General features: G+C 38.5%; 5 protein-coding genes and 1 pseudogene across 5 annotated transcripts; all 6 read right to left on the reverse strand.

The window, feature by feature from the left end:
- LOC125028321 (protein spaetzle-like) lies at window positions 1-744 on the reverse strand. Its single transcript, XM_047617797.1, has one exon. The coding sequence runs from the start codon at window positions 742-744 to the stop codon at window positions 1-3; it is 744 nt and encodes a 247-aa protein (XP_047473753.1).
- A 2,811-nt stretch (window positions 745-3,555) lies between these two features.
- On the reverse strand, window positions 3,556-4,380 carry LOC125027822 (protein spaetzle-like). The gene has a single exon (XM_047616954.1). The coding sequence runs from the start codon at window positions 4,378-4,380 to the stop codon at window positions 3,556-3,558; it is 825 nt and encodes a 274-aa protein (XP_047472910.1).
- A 3,647-nt stretch (window positions 4,381-8,027) lies between these two features.
- On the reverse strand, window positions 8,028-8,768 carry LOC125027824. Its single transcript, XM_047616955.1, has one exon. It carries the CDS (start codon window positions 8,766-8,768, stop codon window positions 8,028-8,030), a length of 741 nt encoding a protein of 246 aa, XP_047472911.1.
- Window positions 8,769-11,416: 2,648 nt separating this feature from the next.
- On the reverse strand, window positions 11,417-12,160 carry LOC125028340 (protein spaetzle-like). The gene has a single exon (XM_047617822.1). The coding sequence runs from the start codon at window positions 12,158-12,160 to the stop codon at window positions 11,417-11,419; it is 744 nt and encodes a 247-aa protein (XP_047473778.1).
- A 2,234-nt stretch (window positions 12,161-14,394) lies between these two features.
- LOC125028344 (neurotrophin 1-like) lies at window positions 14,395-15,315 on the reverse strand. Its single transcript, XM_047617827.1, has 2 exons — window positions 15,278-15,315; window positions 14,395-15,127 (listed from the first exon to the last, which is right to left on the reverse strand). Exons 1-2 carry the CDS (start codon window positions 15,293-15,295, stop codon window positions 14,411-14,413), a joined length of 735 nt encoding a protein of 244 aa, XP_047473783.1. The 5' UTR covers window positions 15,296-15,315; the 3' UTR covers window positions 14,395-14,410.
- Window positions 15,316-19,506: 4,191 nt separating this feature from the next.
- On the reverse strand, window positions 19,507-20,350 carry LOC125027825 (annotated as a pseudogene).
- Window positions 20,351-20,552: the final 202 nt, after the last annotated feature.

Consider the following 20,552-nt stretch of genomic DNA (forward strand, 5'->3'; position numbering starts at 1 on the left):
TTAATGATCGATGGTATAGGCACCTAAGAGACAAGCACAGCTCGCGGGAAGCTTGAATGTTTCGATGGCGAAGGGGAAGTACTGATCATAGGGGTTGTAGACAAGGAAGCGGTGGTAGATGATCTTTTGCAGACACTTGGACTCGTAGCACTCAGGCACCAGAGGACATGCATCGGCGGAAGTGAGACACTCTTCGATGCGTGTAGTCTGAGTAAGAGTCTGGTAATGGGCATCTATATTGTTTACAACGACACGCCATTTTCCCTCGGTGTTCTGGGCACGAAGGGGCCTGATGTAAGCGGTCTCTGATGGACACAAGTAAGTTTCCTCATCCAGGGTGTTTGGTCGGTCCACAGACAGCTCGGTGTTGAGTTCGGCTACGTCAGCATAGAGGGAGAGAAGCTTCTCATAGTGATGCTCGGCTGCGTGTTTGATCTCATAGGTGGGATAGTGGTCGTCTTTGAGGCACCATGATTTGGTTGTATTGGCAGCACATTCTGGCACAGCAGGCTCGTGTTCATACTCATAAGAAGGTTGTGGGTGATAAGCGGGAGCAGGGTGGTAGGAAGGTTGTGGATGGTATGAGGGCTGTGTGTAGTATGTAGGTTGATGGTGGTGTGAAGTACGTGCGTGGTGAGAGGAACTGTGATGGCTGACAGCAGGAGCACCACCGAGACTGATGCTGACGTGTGAGGTCTGGTCGGCCAGAACTGCGACCGCCAAACATAACGAAACCTGCAACATAAAACATGGTAAGATTTGTGCATATTGATGAAACTTGTACCCATAATATACATGCTGTTTCGTCAGAGCGCTTAACAGCACACCCACACCAATACTCATGTGTATGTGTTCATATATATGCATATATCTGTAAATGTATCTAAGAACAGAATACAAACTTACCAAGTATCGCAAAGCCATTCCTGCACTCTTCTCGGTGCTTTCGAATTATCGAGCTTATATAGTCTATGTATTGTTTGGCCACGCCCACGCAGTACGAAGATGCGCGACTCCAAGGTTATAACAGCGTGAAAGTGCATCGTTTCCTGACTCAGTCCCCATTATTTCCCCGACAGAACAGACACACTAATTTCTACACTCCTCCCACTCCTTTATTCTGGAAAGAATAACTAGATATACATAATCACATTCACAAGGGCACAAAGACATATTTCCATATATAGGCATATATATATACACACACACAGACATACGTGTGTTTGGGTGTAGATGTTTGTATGGACGCTCTTGTACATATACAAGTATATATATAGGCATATATATAAGTGCACTATGTATATATATATATATATATATATATATATATATATATATTTATATATATGTATATATGTATTCATACACACACATATATGAAAATGTATACACAGAATAATATAGACACAAAAAACGCAGATTATATTCCCACAAACACATATATATCTTGCAACTATATAAACCTATGTACTATATAGATTCATATGTACACACACACACACACACACACACACATATATATATATATATATATATATATATATATATATATATATATATATATAATATATATATATATATATATCTGTTTGTATGTCTGTACGTGTGTGTGTTTCCTTGTGCGCGTGAACACACACACGCTCACACACATTTATAAACAATATATATATATATATATATATATATATATATGTTCCATTAAATACTATTTCTGTATCTATATGTCTATCGGTAATATATCCATATATATATATATTTAAACAATGATACGGATTTTCCTTGATATATACTATTTATCATTTTATGGGTCTATGAATGTATATATGTAATTATATACGTATACATTTATATAGATATCTCTGTAAAGTGTATATGTACATTCATATGCATATGTGTAACAACACATAGAGTATATGTAAGACAAACGCCGACACATGACACATACAGATACATATATACGTACGTATAATGACGCACACACACACGTATTTATATATATGTACTTTGACCAAGGTCCCATTTTAGATGGCGGAAGGTGTGTATACTCTGAAGTCGGAGAATCTACCTGAGAGAAATAAGCTGGAAACCTTGGCAGACTACGAGCTTGAATGACAGAGCGATCAGTTTTGGATCTGGCTGCTTGGGAGGCTCAAGCTCGCGTGTGCTTAGCACATGCACCCTATCCCCTCCAACAGTACCATGTCGTAACTCGTCGTTTTAGTGACTAAGAAATTCGGGATGAACACTGACCACGATCATTTTGTAGGAGCTATTGAGTTCTATAAAGTGGGTCTGCGTATTGGAGAGATTAGTAAACTGACCGGAAAGTGTGATGAAAACGTCAGCCGCCTTATCAGTTCAAGGACAAGTTCAAGGGGGAGGGAACCGCCACAGGGTAAGCGTCGGAAGCGTGTCTGAGGTGTCTATTAGGATGACTGTAATGGTCTGAAGCCGGTAGATGGAGTGTTAACCAACCCTGACAGCCAGGGAATGTACGGAACAAATCCCCAAACCTTTTTAATCAGCGAGTGTTCACACTATTTTGCAAGGTGGTGAGCGCGTGCACTATAGCATATATGTATATATACACGCACACACGCGGGGTATATACATATACATATAAATATATATAACTATATAAATAGCTATATATATATATATATATACATATATACATATATGCACATGCGTATACAAGTATATATACACATACATGCACATGCATATATACATATATATGCATATTGATGTACAAAGTATATATACATGCATATCTTCGTAAATACACACATATATACATATCTATGCATACTGTACATATATATATATATATATATATATGCATACTGTACATATATATATATATATATATATATATATACATATGTAAATGCATATCTATGTACACACACACATATGCATATATATGTACAGACACACATATATATGCATATCTATGCACGCAATACACACACACACACACACACAGACACACACACACACACACACACACACACACACACACACATATATATATATATATATATATATATATATATATATATATATGAGACTATCTTCCACCGCGATCATATGACTGATGAGAATGAAGATCGAGTTTTTTTCTGCTTACTCATATGCATAATTCAGCGGTTTGTAGATTGATATAATAAAGATGTGTAAACATATACAAGAAATCTCTTAATGAATCCTTAATAAAATATTGCAATATCCTATGTCAAACTAATATTTAATATTACGCACCTCATGAATTCAAAGATATAATGGAAAGGAGATTGAAATCTAAAATATGTAAAATATTTATTTTCATGTTTCACAAGAGTGGGGACTTTGATGTCATTTGAAATCAGTTATCATTTCTGCATATATAACTGAACTGCTTTCACGTACTCGATGACTTTCCATGGACGTTATGCCTTGAACTTCTGTTCCAAGGACGGCAATGAAGTTAAAATATTGTTGAATTCATAATAAGGTTACCCCCCCCCCCCCCCCACCCCCACACCATGTGGCTTGAGATCAGGTGTTTGGTGATTAATGATCGATGGTGTAGGCACTTAAGAGACAAGCACAGCTGGCGGGAAGCTTGAATGTCTCGATGGCGAACGGGAGGTATTGATCATATGGGTTGTAGACAAGGAAGCGATGGTAGATGGACTTCTGCAGACACTTGGACTCGTAGCAGTTAGGCACAAGAGGACATGCATCGGCGGAAGTGAGACACTCTTCGATGCGTGTAGTCTGAGTGAGAGTTTGATAATGGGCATCGATATCGTTTACAACGACACGCCATTTTCCCTCGATGTTCAGGGCACGAAGGGGCCTGATGTAAGCGGCCTCTGATGGGCACAAGTAAGTTTCTTCATCCAGGGTGTTTGGTCGGTCCACAGACAGTTCGGTGTTGAGGTCAGCTACGTCAGCATAGAGGGAAAGGAGCTTCTCATAGTGATGCTCGGCTGCGTGTTTGATCTCGTAGGTAGGATAATGGTCGTCTTGGAGGCACCATGATTTGGTTGTATTGGCAGCACATTCTGGCACAGCAGGCTCATGTTCATGCTCGTAGGAAGGCTGTGGGTGATAAGCGGGAGCAGGGTGGTAGGAAGCTTGTGGATGGTATGAGGGCTGTGTGTGGTATGTAGGTTGATGGTGGTATGAAGTGCGTGCGTGGTGAGAGGAGCTGTGATGGCTGACAGCAGGAGCACCGCCGAGACTGATGCTGACGTGTGAGGTCTGGTCGGCAAGAATTGCGACCGCCAAAGACAACGAAACCTGCGAGATAGATAAGATATGTGCATATTGGTGAAACTGGTATTCATTATATACATGGTATTTCGTGTGTACACGTATGAACACATCCATATCTACACTCATATATACGCATAGATATGTATGCATGAATCTATAAATTAAATCATAACGCACTATGAACTCACCAAGTATCGTAAAGCCATGCTTACTCTCTCAGCTCTCGGGGCCTACGAACTGTAGCGACCGTGTTGATGGGCGTCTTTATATAGGGAACAGTACCCCTCCTCTCTCCCACTACTCCCCCCACTGCATAACCGAACAGTGAAAGTAATTTCATTTCGAATCATAGAATCATTTAAACGTAACCTTGTGATTGTAGTTTATTTTACAGTACATACAATATCTATATCTTAGCAAAACACTCACGAAAAATTAATGCGGACTAAGAACAATTAGAAAAGGTAACATTTCTGTAAGCAAATAATTATAGTGAAAGGTATCCTTGGGCTAGCTAGCCCTGTCGCAGGGCATAGTTCAATGTATATGAATATATGTATGTATACAGTATATATGTTTGTATACAGTACACACACATATGTATATACTATATACATCTATAAATGTTTGTATACAGTATATATTTATAAACATATTCATGTGTATATATGTGTGTGCTTGTGTGTATTTGTTTGTTATTGTGTACCATCCCCCTCTCTCTGCGAATCTACACCAAAGGTTGTACTGGCTCTTGTTGACTTGCCTAGGTTTTGAAAATGCTGGACGTATTAAGCTTAACTGAAGGCAATTGATATAATATTTTACATACATGAAGCTAAAATAACTTAAAACTTAAATCCAGTGATGCTCATTTTAAATACTAGTTCTTTATATTTTTTTTTTTTTTGTTTTGTTTTTTGTTTTTTTTACAGTGTATATATGTATCATGTGCTTACCTTTTATTTACGGTTATTTTTACTGAACATTTACTTTTCTAACCTGTACTTTCGCTGATCCTTTTTACTCTACTTTTACCATACTTCTACTGCCCTTCTTTACTCTACTTTTACTGATCTTTTTATTGATTCTTTTACTCTACCTTTACCATACTTTGAATACTTTTACTGAGCTATCGGTATCTTATTTCTACTTTTCTTGTTCGTTATTTTTACCCTTATTCCTGACTGTTTCTACCATAAGCATTTGTACCTACCTCTCGTGCAACCACTACTACTGCTATTGCTCGTGCTACCATTACTGTTATCACTACTGCTATTGCTACTACTATTGCTACTATTTCTACAGTGGAAGGACACTAGAGAAGGATAATAGCAGCTGTTAGATCTTTCAAAGGAATATTATTGTCTCATGTCAAGAGACAATAACTTTAACTCTCACCTAGTCCCTATGCCTCTCCTGCCTCACGGGAGATTTGGATTCGGGCTCCTCTGTACGATGACACCTGGCCTTGAGCTAGAAGTATACCTCACAATATATGTCCATATGTATAAACATATATACATATATACATATATACATATATATGCATATATATATATATACTTATTTAAAACACAGTTGTATATCGGACTACATATTTGCAATATTCATTTTTTAAAATAGATAAATCTTTATTTTTATCCTGGTGACTTCAACGCTACCCTAAATAGCGAGACTTGGTGTAAAAACAAGAAAAAAAATCGATCGTTACTCTGAGCCAGTCAGTCAGAAGGATGAAAGTAAAGATTTATTTATTTTAAAAATCGAATATTGCAAATATGTAGTCACAGTTTCCTTACAACTGTGTATTATTTTTTTTTTTTTTTTCATATACTTACCTTTATTTTCCTTTATAATTCTTTCTCTTCGGGGACGGCTACAAAGTGTCGTGATAACCTTCGAAGTTGGTGATAGTCGTTCCATAGTTGTTGTTTTTTATGGTTGTTTGGATACTTTCCCTGGTCTAACTATAGGAATGGTCTTTAGGGTACTAATTTCCTTTTTCGCGCTATACCAGGGGGCGCGGTCCGGCTGTCTCTTTCGGGGAATAAGAACCCAAAAGGAAAAAAAATCACTTCGGTAAGACTTTTGTCTTGTACTTTGGTCTTGTTCTCAGTGGGAATTATATATGTGCTCCCTTGTGGTCTTCGATTCGCGAAAGAATTGATGCCTTTTTTTGTGTGTGTGTGTGTGTGTCTGTGTGCGTGCACGGTTGTGTGTGTGAAACACCTTGTGTGTGGCATGCTGCGTTAAAATATTTAGGGTGCACTCTCTTTGGTAAAGTCCCACAGCAGTACTTAGTGATTCCATCAAAGGGCTAGAGAGCTCAGAAGGACCAAGTCACATAGGAAAACACTGCTTGGCGATCCGTACCTCGAGTGTTGCTATTAATTTTGATAGGACCAAGTCACCTGAGTAGAACACTGCTTGAAGATCTGTATCTCCAGTGTTGCCATTAATTTTACAACTAAGGTATCACTTCTCGGCTTGAGGATCCGTCCCTCTTGGGAGAAAGAGTCTCAAAATTAAAGTCATTGGATATTTTTTTCTATATTACCATAAGCATTGACGGTCGATTCCTACCTGGCTTTGTGGGTGCTCAGTCAGTCTTCGTGATCTGTCTCATTCTATTTGTTTTTTTTTCTCTCTCTCATTTCTATGCCGGTTGGACTGGTTTTGGTTTGAGATTAACTCCATTAACTTTGGGACCTACATAATTCTATACTGATACCTTAGTCAAAACACTTATGGAGTTGGGACGCCATCTTACGGGTATATATATTTCTATGGGTATCCTAAGTTTATCTGGTGTTAGTATTCCATGTGCATCACTCACACTGTGATAATTAGGTGATGTACGTAATTTTATCTACTTTCCATGGCTGAAAACATCTGCAGAAATCCCTTGTAAGTGCAACTTGCCCCTCAATAAACATCGTACCCTCAAAGAGTTTACGCTCAGTACCAGCAAGAAAATTAAGAACTTACCAAGGTTACCTTGCAGACGATTAGCCTACGTTATTTCCGTTTTCACACACATTCAACATCCGGCACACACTGTAATTTATTTCCCCCTTCATTCACAACATTCAGGCCCACACAGATAACACATATGTTTCCCGCACCTACTAATCAGGTGGCGGCAGCGTGCCGTAGGCCTGTAACCTTATATATATTCACTGCAGACAAATCTTTCCCTGAGAAGAAAATTCATATTTTCACCTGAGCCCGAACTCAACCATACACGGTGTACGCCCCGCTACAATTATTATTGTAAATTTTATCTTATTTCCTGTGTCTTCTAATTCTTATTCCTATAACAATTATTATAATTATCAATCATTTTGCTTTTCTTATCATTACTGTTATCAAAATCATTATAATTATCATCATTAATCCAATTAGTGCCATAATTATTTCTTGTTTACTTTTATAATGATATAACATGATTAATAAATATCATGCGTCAAGGAGTATGAAAATGTAGATGTTGAACAATTATCAGTTTATAAAAAAAAATATTACAATGGACGTAACACTTCTTTCTTTTACATGACTGAAGAGGGGAGTGGAGATCGGCGAGAGCATACCGGCTGTTCCTGGCATGACTAGTGGCGGTACGTGAAGAAAATAGTTCTCCTGGCGCATGGGGTGTTCTCCGCTTGAAGGGCTAACAGAGATTGTCGATTATTTTTTGGTGGCCATGGAGTGTTAGATGGTGTGTGAAGAGACGACTCGTTGAGGAGTATTGTGGTGGAGTGTTAGGCGGGAAGATGGCAGGAGCAGGCAGATGGCATCTTGTAGATGTCGATGAAGAGGCCCTTGTAGGGATCACATGGATCATAGGAGAGGAGTCGGTGGTACACTGACTTCTGTGTGCAGTGGCTCTGGTAGCAAGGAGCAAGGGCGCGGCAAGCAGCCTCTGGGAATAGACAAGTTTCGAGGCGGGTAGTCTGGCTGTAGTAGTGAACGTCGTTGACAATGATGCGCCACTTGCCTTCCACATTCTGGGCACGCTTAGGCATGGCATACACCACTTCGGAGGGACAGATGTAACCCTCAGGACCAGCCCAGTGGGTGGCATCATAGGGAGAGTCTCCAGTGGAGGCTCCAGTGTAGTAAGAGTAGTCGAAGGCCTCCTCCTGGTCCTTAGTAATCATGTCTACCAGGTCATCAGCAGATTGTTCGGCGACGTCAGCGTACTTCTTGGCGAACAGATGATCGGCAGTGATGGCAGTCTTGATCTCGTACTCGGGATACTCAGCGTCTTCCAAGCAGTAGGAGAGAGTGGAGTTGTCGGCGCATGCGGGGGCAACCGTTGGGTCACAGTAACCATGGTCGTAAGAAGGCTGGTGTCCGTAAGCAGTCGCCTGATGACCGTAAGCAGGCGCATGATGACCGTAAGCGGGTTGTGGGTGGTGGCCATAAGCTGGAGGATGGACGGAGCCCAGAACGAGTCCGGCGCATGCCAGAACGACCGACTGGAAAGCAAAGATTAACATTAAAATTAAAAATAAACTTTTCGTAAAATGTAAATTCTTCCGATAATACAGTGAAGACAACTTTAACTGGCAGTATTGTAAGAACCTACCAACGTAAGAGCCATGGTGAAATGAGCAGATAGATACGAGAATCGCTTCTACTGTTGGCCTTCCGTTATCATGGAGCTTATATACTCCAAGTATTATTTAGCCACGCCCACGCAGTAGGAAGATGCGCGACTCCAAGGTAAGAAAAGCGAGAAAGTGCATTGTTTCCTGATTCAGAGTCGCTATTATTTTCCCATTAGCACAGGCAAGCTAACTAATTTCTAACCTCCCTCTCTTCCTCTATCCTGGAAGGAGAGAAGACAAAGAATCACACTCTGAAAGCCACAAACACACACACACACACACACACACACACACACACACACACACACACACACACATATATATATATATATATATATATATATATATATACTTATATTTACAGACGTGTGTGTAGACAGGTGTGGGTGTGGATGTTTGTATGGATACATATATGCGTTTTTACATACTAGATGCACATATATATGTATACATTACATGAATATATATGTACAATGGGGTGTGTGTGGCAATGGAGCGTTAACGAGCGAAATGAACAAAAAATATAAAAAATATTTATTCTGAAGGCATTTTTATGATATAACGAGACTCATAAATGTGCAATTTATTAAAATTTAGATTGTGGTCCTTCAGAAGGGGGGGGGGGGGCAAACTAGACCTTGAGGGGGCAAATAAGGTCGTGGGTCGGAATGTGCCCCTCCACTCCACACACCCCACCCAATTGACGCCTCTGTATATATACATGTATATGTGTATATATATATATATATATATATATATATATATATATATTATAGTAAGATATATATATATATATACACAGAGGCGCAAATATATTCACACATATGTATAATGAACTGTATAATGATCCATACCATGTACATTTATATATACAAATATATATACATATATATACACATATATGTGCGTGTGTTTGCTTGTCCGCGTGAATACACACACACACACACACATATATATATATATATATATATATATATATATATATATATATATATATATATATATGCAGTGTTAACAGTAAAGAGTATATATATATATATATATATATATATATATATATATATATATATATATGTATATCCCATTAAATACTATTTCTTTATATATCTATCGATAATATATCCATATAAATCTATACAATGATATGGATTTTCATTTATGTATATTATCTATCAGTTTATGGATCTATGAATGTATTTATGTACGTATATCATATATATATATCAACACACATATACAGTATATGTAAGACAAACGCCGACACACGTCACATACAGATACATATGTATGTGAACAGACACGCGTAGACACATATACATTTACTTATATATACTTTGATCAAGTAGGTATGGGTAGGTCCCATTTTAAGCGGCGGAAGGTGTGTATACTCTGAAATCCAATAATATACCTGAGAGAAATGAGCTGGGAACCATGGGAGACTACGAGCGTGAATGACAGAGCGATTAATTTTGGGTCTGGCTGCCTGGGAATCTCATGGTCGCTAGTGCTTACCACATACACCCAACCCCCTACCTGCAGTATCATGTAACTTGTCCCTTTAGTGACCAAGAAATTCAGGATGAACACTTTCCACGGTAACTTTGTAGGAGCTATTGAGTGCCATAAAGTGGGTCTGCTTATTGGAGAAATTATTAAACGGACCAGAGTGAATAAAGAAAACGTCATCCGCCTCATCGCCAAGTTCAAGGCCAAGGGGAATGGAACCGCCACAGGCCAGGCGGCGATTACCCCATGCCCAAGGTGCTCATTAGAATAACTGCAATATTCTGAAGACGACAGGCAAAGTAAGGTACAAAGCCCTAAACCCTTTGAATCAGCGAGTGTTCACAGTATTCTGCAAGATGGTGAGGGCGTGAACCAAAGCTCTGGCGACCAAGAAGCTGACTGATAAAAAGACTGCGTTCGTTAAAAGACACAGTGACCAAAACGTTGACGTGTATAAAATATATATAAATATAAATGTAAATAGTTATATTTACATAAACGCACATGTATATATGATTATTTATGTACGCAATATATATATATATATATATATATATATATATATATATATGTATGTATATATATATATACATGTATATATATATATATATATATATATATATATATATATATAAATGCATATATAGCTGTACACATTACACATATATATGAGAATGTTTTCCATTGCAATCTTATGATTGATGAGAATGAATATGGAGTCTTTTTTTTCAGCTTACTCCTTATATACTTAATTCAACTGTTGCCTGGAGAACATCAGTTTAAAAAGATATTTGAAAAGAAATAAGAGAAAACTTTAAATGAATCCCAAACCTCTATTGCAAAATCCTTCGAAATCAAAACGTTGTCAAACGAAATAAAAAAGGAAATATTACGTATCTCATAATATGCATATTGGAAGGGAGATATAAATGTAAAATACGTAAAATATTTATTATCATGTTTCACAACAAAGGGGTTTTTGATGCCATTTGAAATCAAACATTTCTGGCTTGAGATCAAGTGTATAGTGATTAATAATCGAGGGTGTAGGCACCTAAGAGACAAGCACAGCTGGCGGGAAGCTTGAATGTCTCGATGGCGAAGGGGGAGTACTGATCATAGGGGTCGTAGACAAGGAAGCGGTGGTAGATGGATTTCTGCAGACACTTGGCCTCGTAGCAGTCAGGCACCAGAGGGCATGCATCGGCGGAAGTGAGACACTCTTCGATGCGTGTAGTCTGAGTGAAAGTCTGATAATGGGCATCGATATTGTTTATAACGGCACGCCATTTTCCCTCGGTGTTCTGAGCACGAAGGGGCTTGACGTAAGCGGCCTCTGATGGGCACAAGTAAGTTTCCTCATCCAGGGTGTTTGGTCGGTCCACAGACAGTTCGGTGTTGAGGTCGGCTACGTCAGCATAGAGGGAGAGGAGCTTCTCATAGTGATACTCAGCTGCGTGTTTGATCTCGTAGGTGGGATAATGGTCATCTTGGAGGCACCATGATTTGGTTGTGTTGGCAGCACATTCTGGCACAGCAGGCTCATGTTCATGTTCATAGGAAGGCTGTGGGTGATAAGCGGGAGCAGGGTGGTAGGAAGGTTGTGGATGATAGGAAGGCTGTGTGTGGTAGGTAGGTTGATGGTGGTATGAAGGGCGTGCGTGGTGAGAGGAACTGTGATGGCTGACAGCAGGAGCACCGCCGAGACTGATGCTGACGTGCGAGGTCTGGTCGGCCAGAACTGCGACCGCCAAAGACAGCAAAACCTGCAACATAAAACATGGTAAGATTTTTGCATTTTGATGAAACTTGTATCCATTATATACATGGTATTTCGTCAGCTCACTTAACAACATACCCACACCAATACTCATGTGTGCATGTAGGCATATATATGCATGTACCTGTAACTGCATCTTAAAACATAATATAAACTCACCAAGTATCGTAAAGCCATTCCTGCACTCTTTGTTCTCGGTGCCTTCGGATTATCGAGCCTATATACTCCAGGTATTGTTTGGCCACGCCCACGCAGTACGAAGATGCGCGACTCCAAGGTTAGAAAAGCGTGAAAGTGCATCGTTTACTGACTCTGTCGCCATTATTTCCCCGACAGAACAGACACGCGAACTAATTTCTACACTTCTCCCACTCCTCTATTCTGGAAAGAGAGAAGTATATGTATATGCACATACATACACATACACATACGTGTGTGTAAACAGTTGTGGTTGTGGATGTTTGTATGGTTACAAATATGAAATTTTACATACTTGGTGAACATATATATGGCACTTGTATGCTATTATCAGACTTTTACAGGTGTAATTTATCAAAATCAATGTATAATTGTGGTCCTTCGAGGGAGACGGGGGAAGCTAGACCTTGAGGAGGGAAAATATTCTTAGATGGGCAGCTACCCCTCCTGCCCCCTACCCTCACCAAATTGAGGGGCCTGTATATATACATGTATATATATTCATATAGGAATATATATATATATATATATATATATACATATATCTGTGTGTATGTGTGTGCGTGTGTGTTTGCTTGTGAACACACACGCACATACGCACACATATAGATAAACATTATGTATGTATGTATATATATATCAAATACTATTTCTTTATCTATATATCTGTGATATAGATATCCATTAATGTATACTATTAATCAATCTATGGATCTATGAATTGATGCATGTAATTATGTACGTATATTTATATATAAGTATCTGTGTAAAGTATAAATATATTCATATGCATTTGTTGTAATATATAAATATATGTACCAACACATATGTAGTATATGTAAGACAAACGCCGACACATGACACATACAGATACATATATCCGTACGTATAATGACACACACACATATTTATATATATATATATATATATATATATATATATATATATATATATGTACTTTGATCAAGGTCCCATTTTAAACGGCGGAAGGTGTGTATACTCTGAAGTCGGAGAATCTACCTGAGAGAAATGAGCATGAAACCTGGGCAGGCTACGAGCTTTAATGACAGAGCGATTAGTTTTGGGTCTGGCTGCTTGGGAGGGTCATGGTCGAGTGTGCTTACCACATGCCTCCAATCCCCTCCAACAGTACCATGTCGTAACTCGTCGTTTTAGTGACCAAGAAATTCGGGATGAACACTGACCACGATAATTTTGTAGGAGATACTGAGGTCCATAAAGGCCTGCGTATTGGAGAGATAAGTAAACGGACCGGAAAGTGAGATGAAAACGGTGGTGAGGGCGTGTACCATAGCATATATGTATATATACACACACGCGCGGGAATACATACATATATATATATATATATATATATATATATATATATATATATATATATATATATAATAATAATAGCTATATATATACATAAATACATATATGCACATGCGTATACATACATATATATATATATATATATATATATATATATATATATATATACATAGATGAACCTACATATATATATATATATATATATATATATATATATATATATATATGCATATATATGCATATTTATGTACGGAATTTATATTTACATACATATATATATGCTTATTTTCGTACACACACACACACACACACACACACATATATATATATATATATATATATATATATATATATATACACATATCTATGCACACAGTACATATATACATATATATGCATAATTCAGCTGTTTGTAGATTGTTATAATAAAGATGTGTAAACAAATACAAGAGATTTCTTAATGAATCCTAACTAAACTATTGCAGTATCATATTCCAAACTAAACAAACATTATGTATTACGCACGTCATGAATTCAAAGATATTATGGAAAGGAAATTGAAATCTAAAATATGTAAAATATTTATTTGCATGTTTCAGAAGAGCTGGGATTTTGATGTCATCTGAAATAATTTATCATTTATATCGACCACAGCAAGATGGTTACCCCCCCCCCCCCCCAATGTGACTTGAGATCAGATGTTTGGTGATTAATGATCGATGGTGTAGGCACCTAAGAGACAAGCACAGCTGGCGGGAAGCTTGAATGTCTCGATGGCGAACGGGAGGTATTGATCATATCGGTTGTAGACAAGGAAGCGATGGTAGATGGATTTCTGCAGACACTTGGAATCGTAGCAGTCAGGCACCAGTGGGCATGCATCGGCGGAAGTGAGACATTCTTCGATGCGTGTAGTCTGAGTGAAAGTCTGATAATGGGCATCGATATTGTTTACAACGACACGCCATTTTCCCTCGGTGTTCTGAGCACGAAGGGGCCTGACGTAAGCGGTTTCTGATGGGCACAAGTAAGTTTCCTCATCCAGAGTGTTTGGTCGGTCCACAGACAGCTCGGTGTTGAGGTCGGCTACGTCAGCATAGAGGGAGAGGAGCTTCTCATAGTGATACTCGACTGCGTGTTTGATCTCGTAGGTGGGATAATGGTCGTCTTGGAGACACCATGGTTTGGTTGTGTTGGCAGCACATTCTGGCACAGCAGGCTCGTGTTCATGTTCATAGGAAAGTTGTGGGTGATAAGTGGGAACAGGGTGGTAGGAGGGCTGAGTGTTGTATGTAGGCTGATGGTGGTATGAAGTGCGTGCGTGGTGAGAGGAACTGTGATGGCTGACAGCAGGAGCACCACCGAGACTGATGCTGACGTGTGAGGTCTGGTCGGCTAGAACTGCGACCGCCAAAGACAACGAAACCTGCAACATAGAATATTGTAAGATATGGGCTAATTGATGAAACTTGTATCCATTATATACATGGTTTTTCTCCATATCTACACTTGTATATGCGCATATATAGGTATGCATGTATCTATAAATTTAGATCATAACATACTATAAACTCACCAAGTATCGTAAAGCCATGGTTGCACTCTCAGCTCTCGGTGCCTTCGAACTGTAACGACCGTGATGATGGGCGTCTTTATATAGGGAGCAGTATCCCTCCTCCCTCCCACTACTCCCCCCACATAACATAACGGTGAAAGTTATTTCATTTTGAATCACAGATCATTTAAATATACCCCGTGATTGCAGTTTGTTTTACACTACATGTATTATCCATGTCTTAGCAAAACACTCACGAAAAAAATAATGTGGAGTAAGAACAATAAGAAACGGTAAAATTTATGTAAGCAAATAATTATAGTGAAAGGTATCCTTGGGCCAGCTCGCCCTGTCGCAGAGAGACTAAGACGTTCTCCGTGCTCTGTCCTATGTGTTTGGTAATAAACATCATTATTTCTTATCTAATTATCTATCTATTTATATGTGAGTGTGAGTATAAGGAAAGCACTCACACACAAATTTGTCAAATACATCTTTTGCATTTTAAAGTTTTTTGTTCCAATCCATACCTTTTTCTACTTCTGTCGCAATGATATTGGTTCAGCAGACACATGTGTTTATATATAAATGTATTTGTATATGTTTATATACAGTATACACCATTATATGCATACATATGCATATATGTACACACGCACACACAACAGACACACTCACACACACACACACACACACACACACACACACACACACACACACACACACACACATATATATATATATATATATATATATATATATATATATATATATATATATATATATATATATATACATAGTTCCATGTATATAAATATATGTATTTATACAGTATATATGTATGTATACAGTATATATATATATATATATATATATATATATATATATATATATGCATACAGTATATATGTATGTATATAGTATATATATATATATATATATATATATATATATATATATATATATATATAAAGTACACGCACATATATATTTATACGATATAAACACATATTCATGTGTATGTGTATGTGTGTGCGTTTGTGTTTATGCGGTTTATCTATCATATATATATACATATACGAATATATAATATATATACATATATATAAATCTATAATGTATAAACATATCTACATATTTACATGTATATGCATATATATTTATGTTTATGTATATGTACATATATATGTATATATACATATATGTATATGCATATATAAACATATAATTTATATATATAGATGTAAGTATATATACATATATATGAATATATATGTATATCTATCATATTCCTTATCATTGTTTTTATCTTTATTATTGAAGCGTGTGTGTGTGCTTGTGCGTGTGTGGAAGAGCAGGTGTAAGTGTGTGTGTATTTGTGTCTTTTTAAGTTATAAACCGGTTTACTGCATATGTTCTGTTTTGCCCATAAGCATTTACGCTATACAGGGAATGAATACGGAATTCTCCACATACCGATATCAGCGGCATACAAAATAAACGGGCCCTTAATAAAGTTTAGGAGCTTATCATATTGTTTTCGGCGAACTCCAGTTCTCCTATCAAGTCAGCAGTAACAGCTTTTAAAATAGTGTACCTAAAATGGCTCAAATAATACAGTGTTTACGTATCGGCTTCTTATGTGAGGGTCGGCGGTTCGCGCCCCAACCAGGCGCGAAAAGTTACAATTGGCTCCTGGGGGTTACTGCTGTGGCTGGGCGCCACGGCGGGTAAGGACTAAGCTCAGTCGAGTCAGCACCAGCTGACACACGTTAGCGAGTCGGCATTAGCCGATACAGGCTGGGCTCCCATCATGGGCATAACCCGGGCGAGGCTCAGCTTTGCATATCGGACTTATACTTATGGCTGATATTGACTACACGCTTCCATTTTTCTATAAAGTCAACTGATGTTCTCATACTTTATTCTTGTATAAAGAATGACATTGGCTAATATTCTGAAAACTTCACATAAGTATTCAAACATTTTCCGAAATAATAATTTTCCCTGAAAAAAATATTCTTCGTAATAGTATTAATGATGAATATAAATATCAAATTATCTGGTGACCTAGGAGAAAACCTTTTATCAATATTGTAAATTTAAATCAAAACATACTATGAACACACCTGGTATCGTAAAAGCACCCTTGTACTCTTAACTGTCGGTGTCTTCGAACCATAGCAACCGTGATGATCGGCGTCCTATACATAGAGAGCAAATTCGTATATTCCTAAAAGTATTCGCTGTATTTCAGTACCCCATCACGTAAGAACTAACTATGAAACTGCTTATAATTTTTAAAATATGATCACATTTAATAAGTTTTATGCATAAGTGTTAATTTTCCTTCCATGCACAAATGTATTTCCAAGGTTGATATGTACGTTAATACACGCCAGAAACTATTTTTAACTGTCTTGCCTCCATAGAAAGTGATATTCGGCGCTCAAGTCAACCTTTGGCATATGAAATGGTAGATAAATGAGCAAGAGACACACTGTTGGTTGTTGGTTTGTTAATGAATTTAAATGTTAAATCTGTGTAGTATCGTTTTTATTATTATTATTATTATTATTATTATTATTATTGTCTATATTTTCCTTTCTTTATTATTCATTCTCTTCGGAAACGGTTACAAAGTGTCATGATAACCTTTGAAGCTGGTGATAGTGGTCACATAGTTTTTTATGGTTGTTTGGATACTACCGCTGGTCCAACTATTGGATTGGTCTTTAGGGTACTAATTTGCTTATTTCCTTTTTCGGGCCATACCTGGGGCTTGGTCTGGGGGCCTCTTTCGAGAAATAAGTACCAATGGTTTTGGGAAGAAAAAATCACTTCGGTAAGGACTTCTTTCTAGAACTTTGGACCTGTTCTGAATAGGAATTATATTGGTGCTCTTTCGTGGACTTCGCTTCGCTGCATTATTATATTTAGGGATCACTTTTTTGGTAGTCCCACAGCAGTACTTAGTGTTTCCATCAAAGAGCTAGAGAGCTCAAAAGGACCACTAAGTACCTGCAAGCACAGACCAAGTCACATAGGAAAGCAATGCTTGAGTGTTGGTATTGATTTCGTAAGGAACAAGTCACCTGGAAGGAATCTGTACAACTAAGTTATCACCTAGTTTTCTCACTTCTCGTTTTTTTGTTTTTTTACTATTTTGCCAAAAGCGTTGATTTGGTCGATTCTTGCCTGGCTTTGCGGGTGTACAGCCAGCTTTAGTGGTCTGTCTCATTCTTATTAATTTTTCATTTCTATGCCGGTTAGATTGGTTTGGGTCGGATATTAACTTAGGGACCTACATGATTCTGTGCTGACAGTCAAAACAGTTATAGAGTAGGGTACAAATATATTTGTATGGTTATCCTAAATTTACCTGATGCTTGTTTTTCATGTGCATCACCTTCGTTATGATAAATTGGTGATAAATGTATTTCCATGACTGAAAATACCTGTGAGTTCAACTTGCCCCTGAATAAGCATCGTATCCTCAAAGAGTTTCCACTCGGTCCCATCCAGAAAATTAAGAGCTTACCACACTTACACATCAAACATCCAGCACACACAGTATTTTCTTTCCCTCTTCTTTTACAAAATATTCACACCCACATACACAACACACACGGTTCCCGAACCTACTAATCAGGTGGCGGCAGCGTGCCGTAGGCCTAGTAACTTACACATATTCACTGCAGACGAATTTTTCCCTGTGAAGAAAATCCATATTCTCAGCTAAGCCCGAACGTAACCAGACACATTAAATTCTACTTAAATTGTAATTTTTTTATTTTTTTGTGTCTTCTAATTCTTATCATAATAATTATCCTAATTATCAATGTTTTTGCTATTCATATCATCATTTTTACTATTACTGTTATCATAATCATTATACTTAACATTATCAATCCAAATAGAACTATAATTATTTCTTGTTTATTTATCTGACACAATTAACTCGATCAATGAATAACATGCTTCAAGGAGTATGAAAATGTAGATGTTGAACAATTATCAGTTTATAAAAAATACTACAGTAGACGTAACAATTCTATCTTTTACATGACTGAAGAGGGGAGTGGAGTATCGGCGAGAGCATACCGGCTGTTCCTGGCATGACTAGCGGCGGTACGTGAAAAAAGCAGTTATCCTGGCACATGGGGTGTTCTCCGCTTGAAGGGCTAACAGAGATTGTTGATTATTTCTTGGTGGCCCTGGAATGTTAGATGGTGTGTTGTGATTGCGTGTTAGGCGGGAAGGTGGCAGGAGCAGGCAGATGGCATCTTGTAAATGTCAATGAAGAGGCCCTTGTAGGGGTCACATGGGTCGTAGGAAAGGAGTCGCTGGTACACTGACTTCTGGGTGCAGTGGCTCTGGTAGCAAGGAGCAAGGGCGCGGCAAGCAGCCTCTGGGAATAGACAAGTCTCGAGACGGGCAGTCTGGCTGTAGTAGTGAACGTTGTTGACAATGACGCGCCACTTTCCGTCCACGTTCTGGGCACGTTTTGGCATAGCATACACCACTTCGGAGGGACAGATGTAACCCTCAGGACCAGCCCAGTGGGTGGCATCGTAGGGAGAGTCCCCAGTGGAGGCTCCAGTGTAGTAAGAGTAGTCGAAGGCCTCCTCCTGGTCCTTGGTAAGCATGTCTACCAGGTCATCAGCAGACTGGTCGGCGACATCAGCGTACTTCTTGGCGAAAATGTGATCGGCAGTGATGGCAGTCTTGATCTCGTACTCGGGATATTCAGCGTCTTCCAAGCAGTAGGAGAGAGTAGAGTTGTCAACGCATGCGGGGGCAACCGTTGGGTCCGCAGTAACCATGGTCGTACGAATGCTGGTGGCCGTAAGCAGGCGCACGATGACCGTAAGCAGGCGCATGATGACCGTAAGCGGGCTGTGGGTGATGGCCATATGTTGCGGGATGGACGGAGCCCAGAACGACTCCGGCGCATGCCAGAACGATCGACTGGAAAACAAAGATTAACATTAAAATAAAATAAACTTTTCGTAAAGTGTAAATTCTTCTGATAATACAGTGAAGACAGCTGTAACTGGCAGTACTGTCACAACGTACCAACGTAAGAGCCATGGTGAAACGAGCAGATAGATACGAGGATCGCTTCTATTGTTGGCCATTCGTTATTGTCGAACTTATATACACTTATATTGTTTGGCCACACCCACGCAGTCCGAAGATGCGCGACTCCAAGGTTAGAAAAGCGTGAAAGTGCATTGTTTCCTGACTCTGTCGCCATATTTCCCCATTAGCACAGACAGGCGAACTAATTTCT

The sequence above is a fragment of the Penaeus chinensis genome, chromosome 8 (genome assembly GCF_019202785.1).
Source record: "Penaeus chinensis breed Huanghai No. 1 chromosome 8, ASM1920278v2, whole genome shotgun sequence".
In the NCBI taxonomy this organism is placed as follows: domain Eukaryota; kingdom Metazoa; phylum Arthropoda; class Malacostraca; order Decapoda; family Penaeidae; genus Penaeus; species Penaeus chinensis.

Excerpts from the sequence above, each read along its gene's own strand:
- LOC125028321 (XM_047617797.1), bottom strand. The coding sequence starts at position 744 with ATGTTGCAGGTTTCGTTATGTTTGGCGGTCGCAGTTCTGGCCGACCAG.
- LOC125027822 (XM_047616954.1), bottom strand. The coding sequence starts at position 4,380 with ATGGATGTGTTCATACGTGTACACACGAAATACCATGTATATAATGAA.
- LOC125027824 (XM_047616955.1), bottom strand. The coding sequence starts at position 8,768 with ATGTTAATCTTTGCTTTCCAGTCGGTCGTTCTGGCATGCGCCGGACTC.
- LOC125028340 (XM_047617822.1), bottom strand. The coding sequence starts at position 12,160 with ATGTTGCAGGTTTTGCTGTCTTTGGCGGTCGCAGTTCTGGCCGACCAG.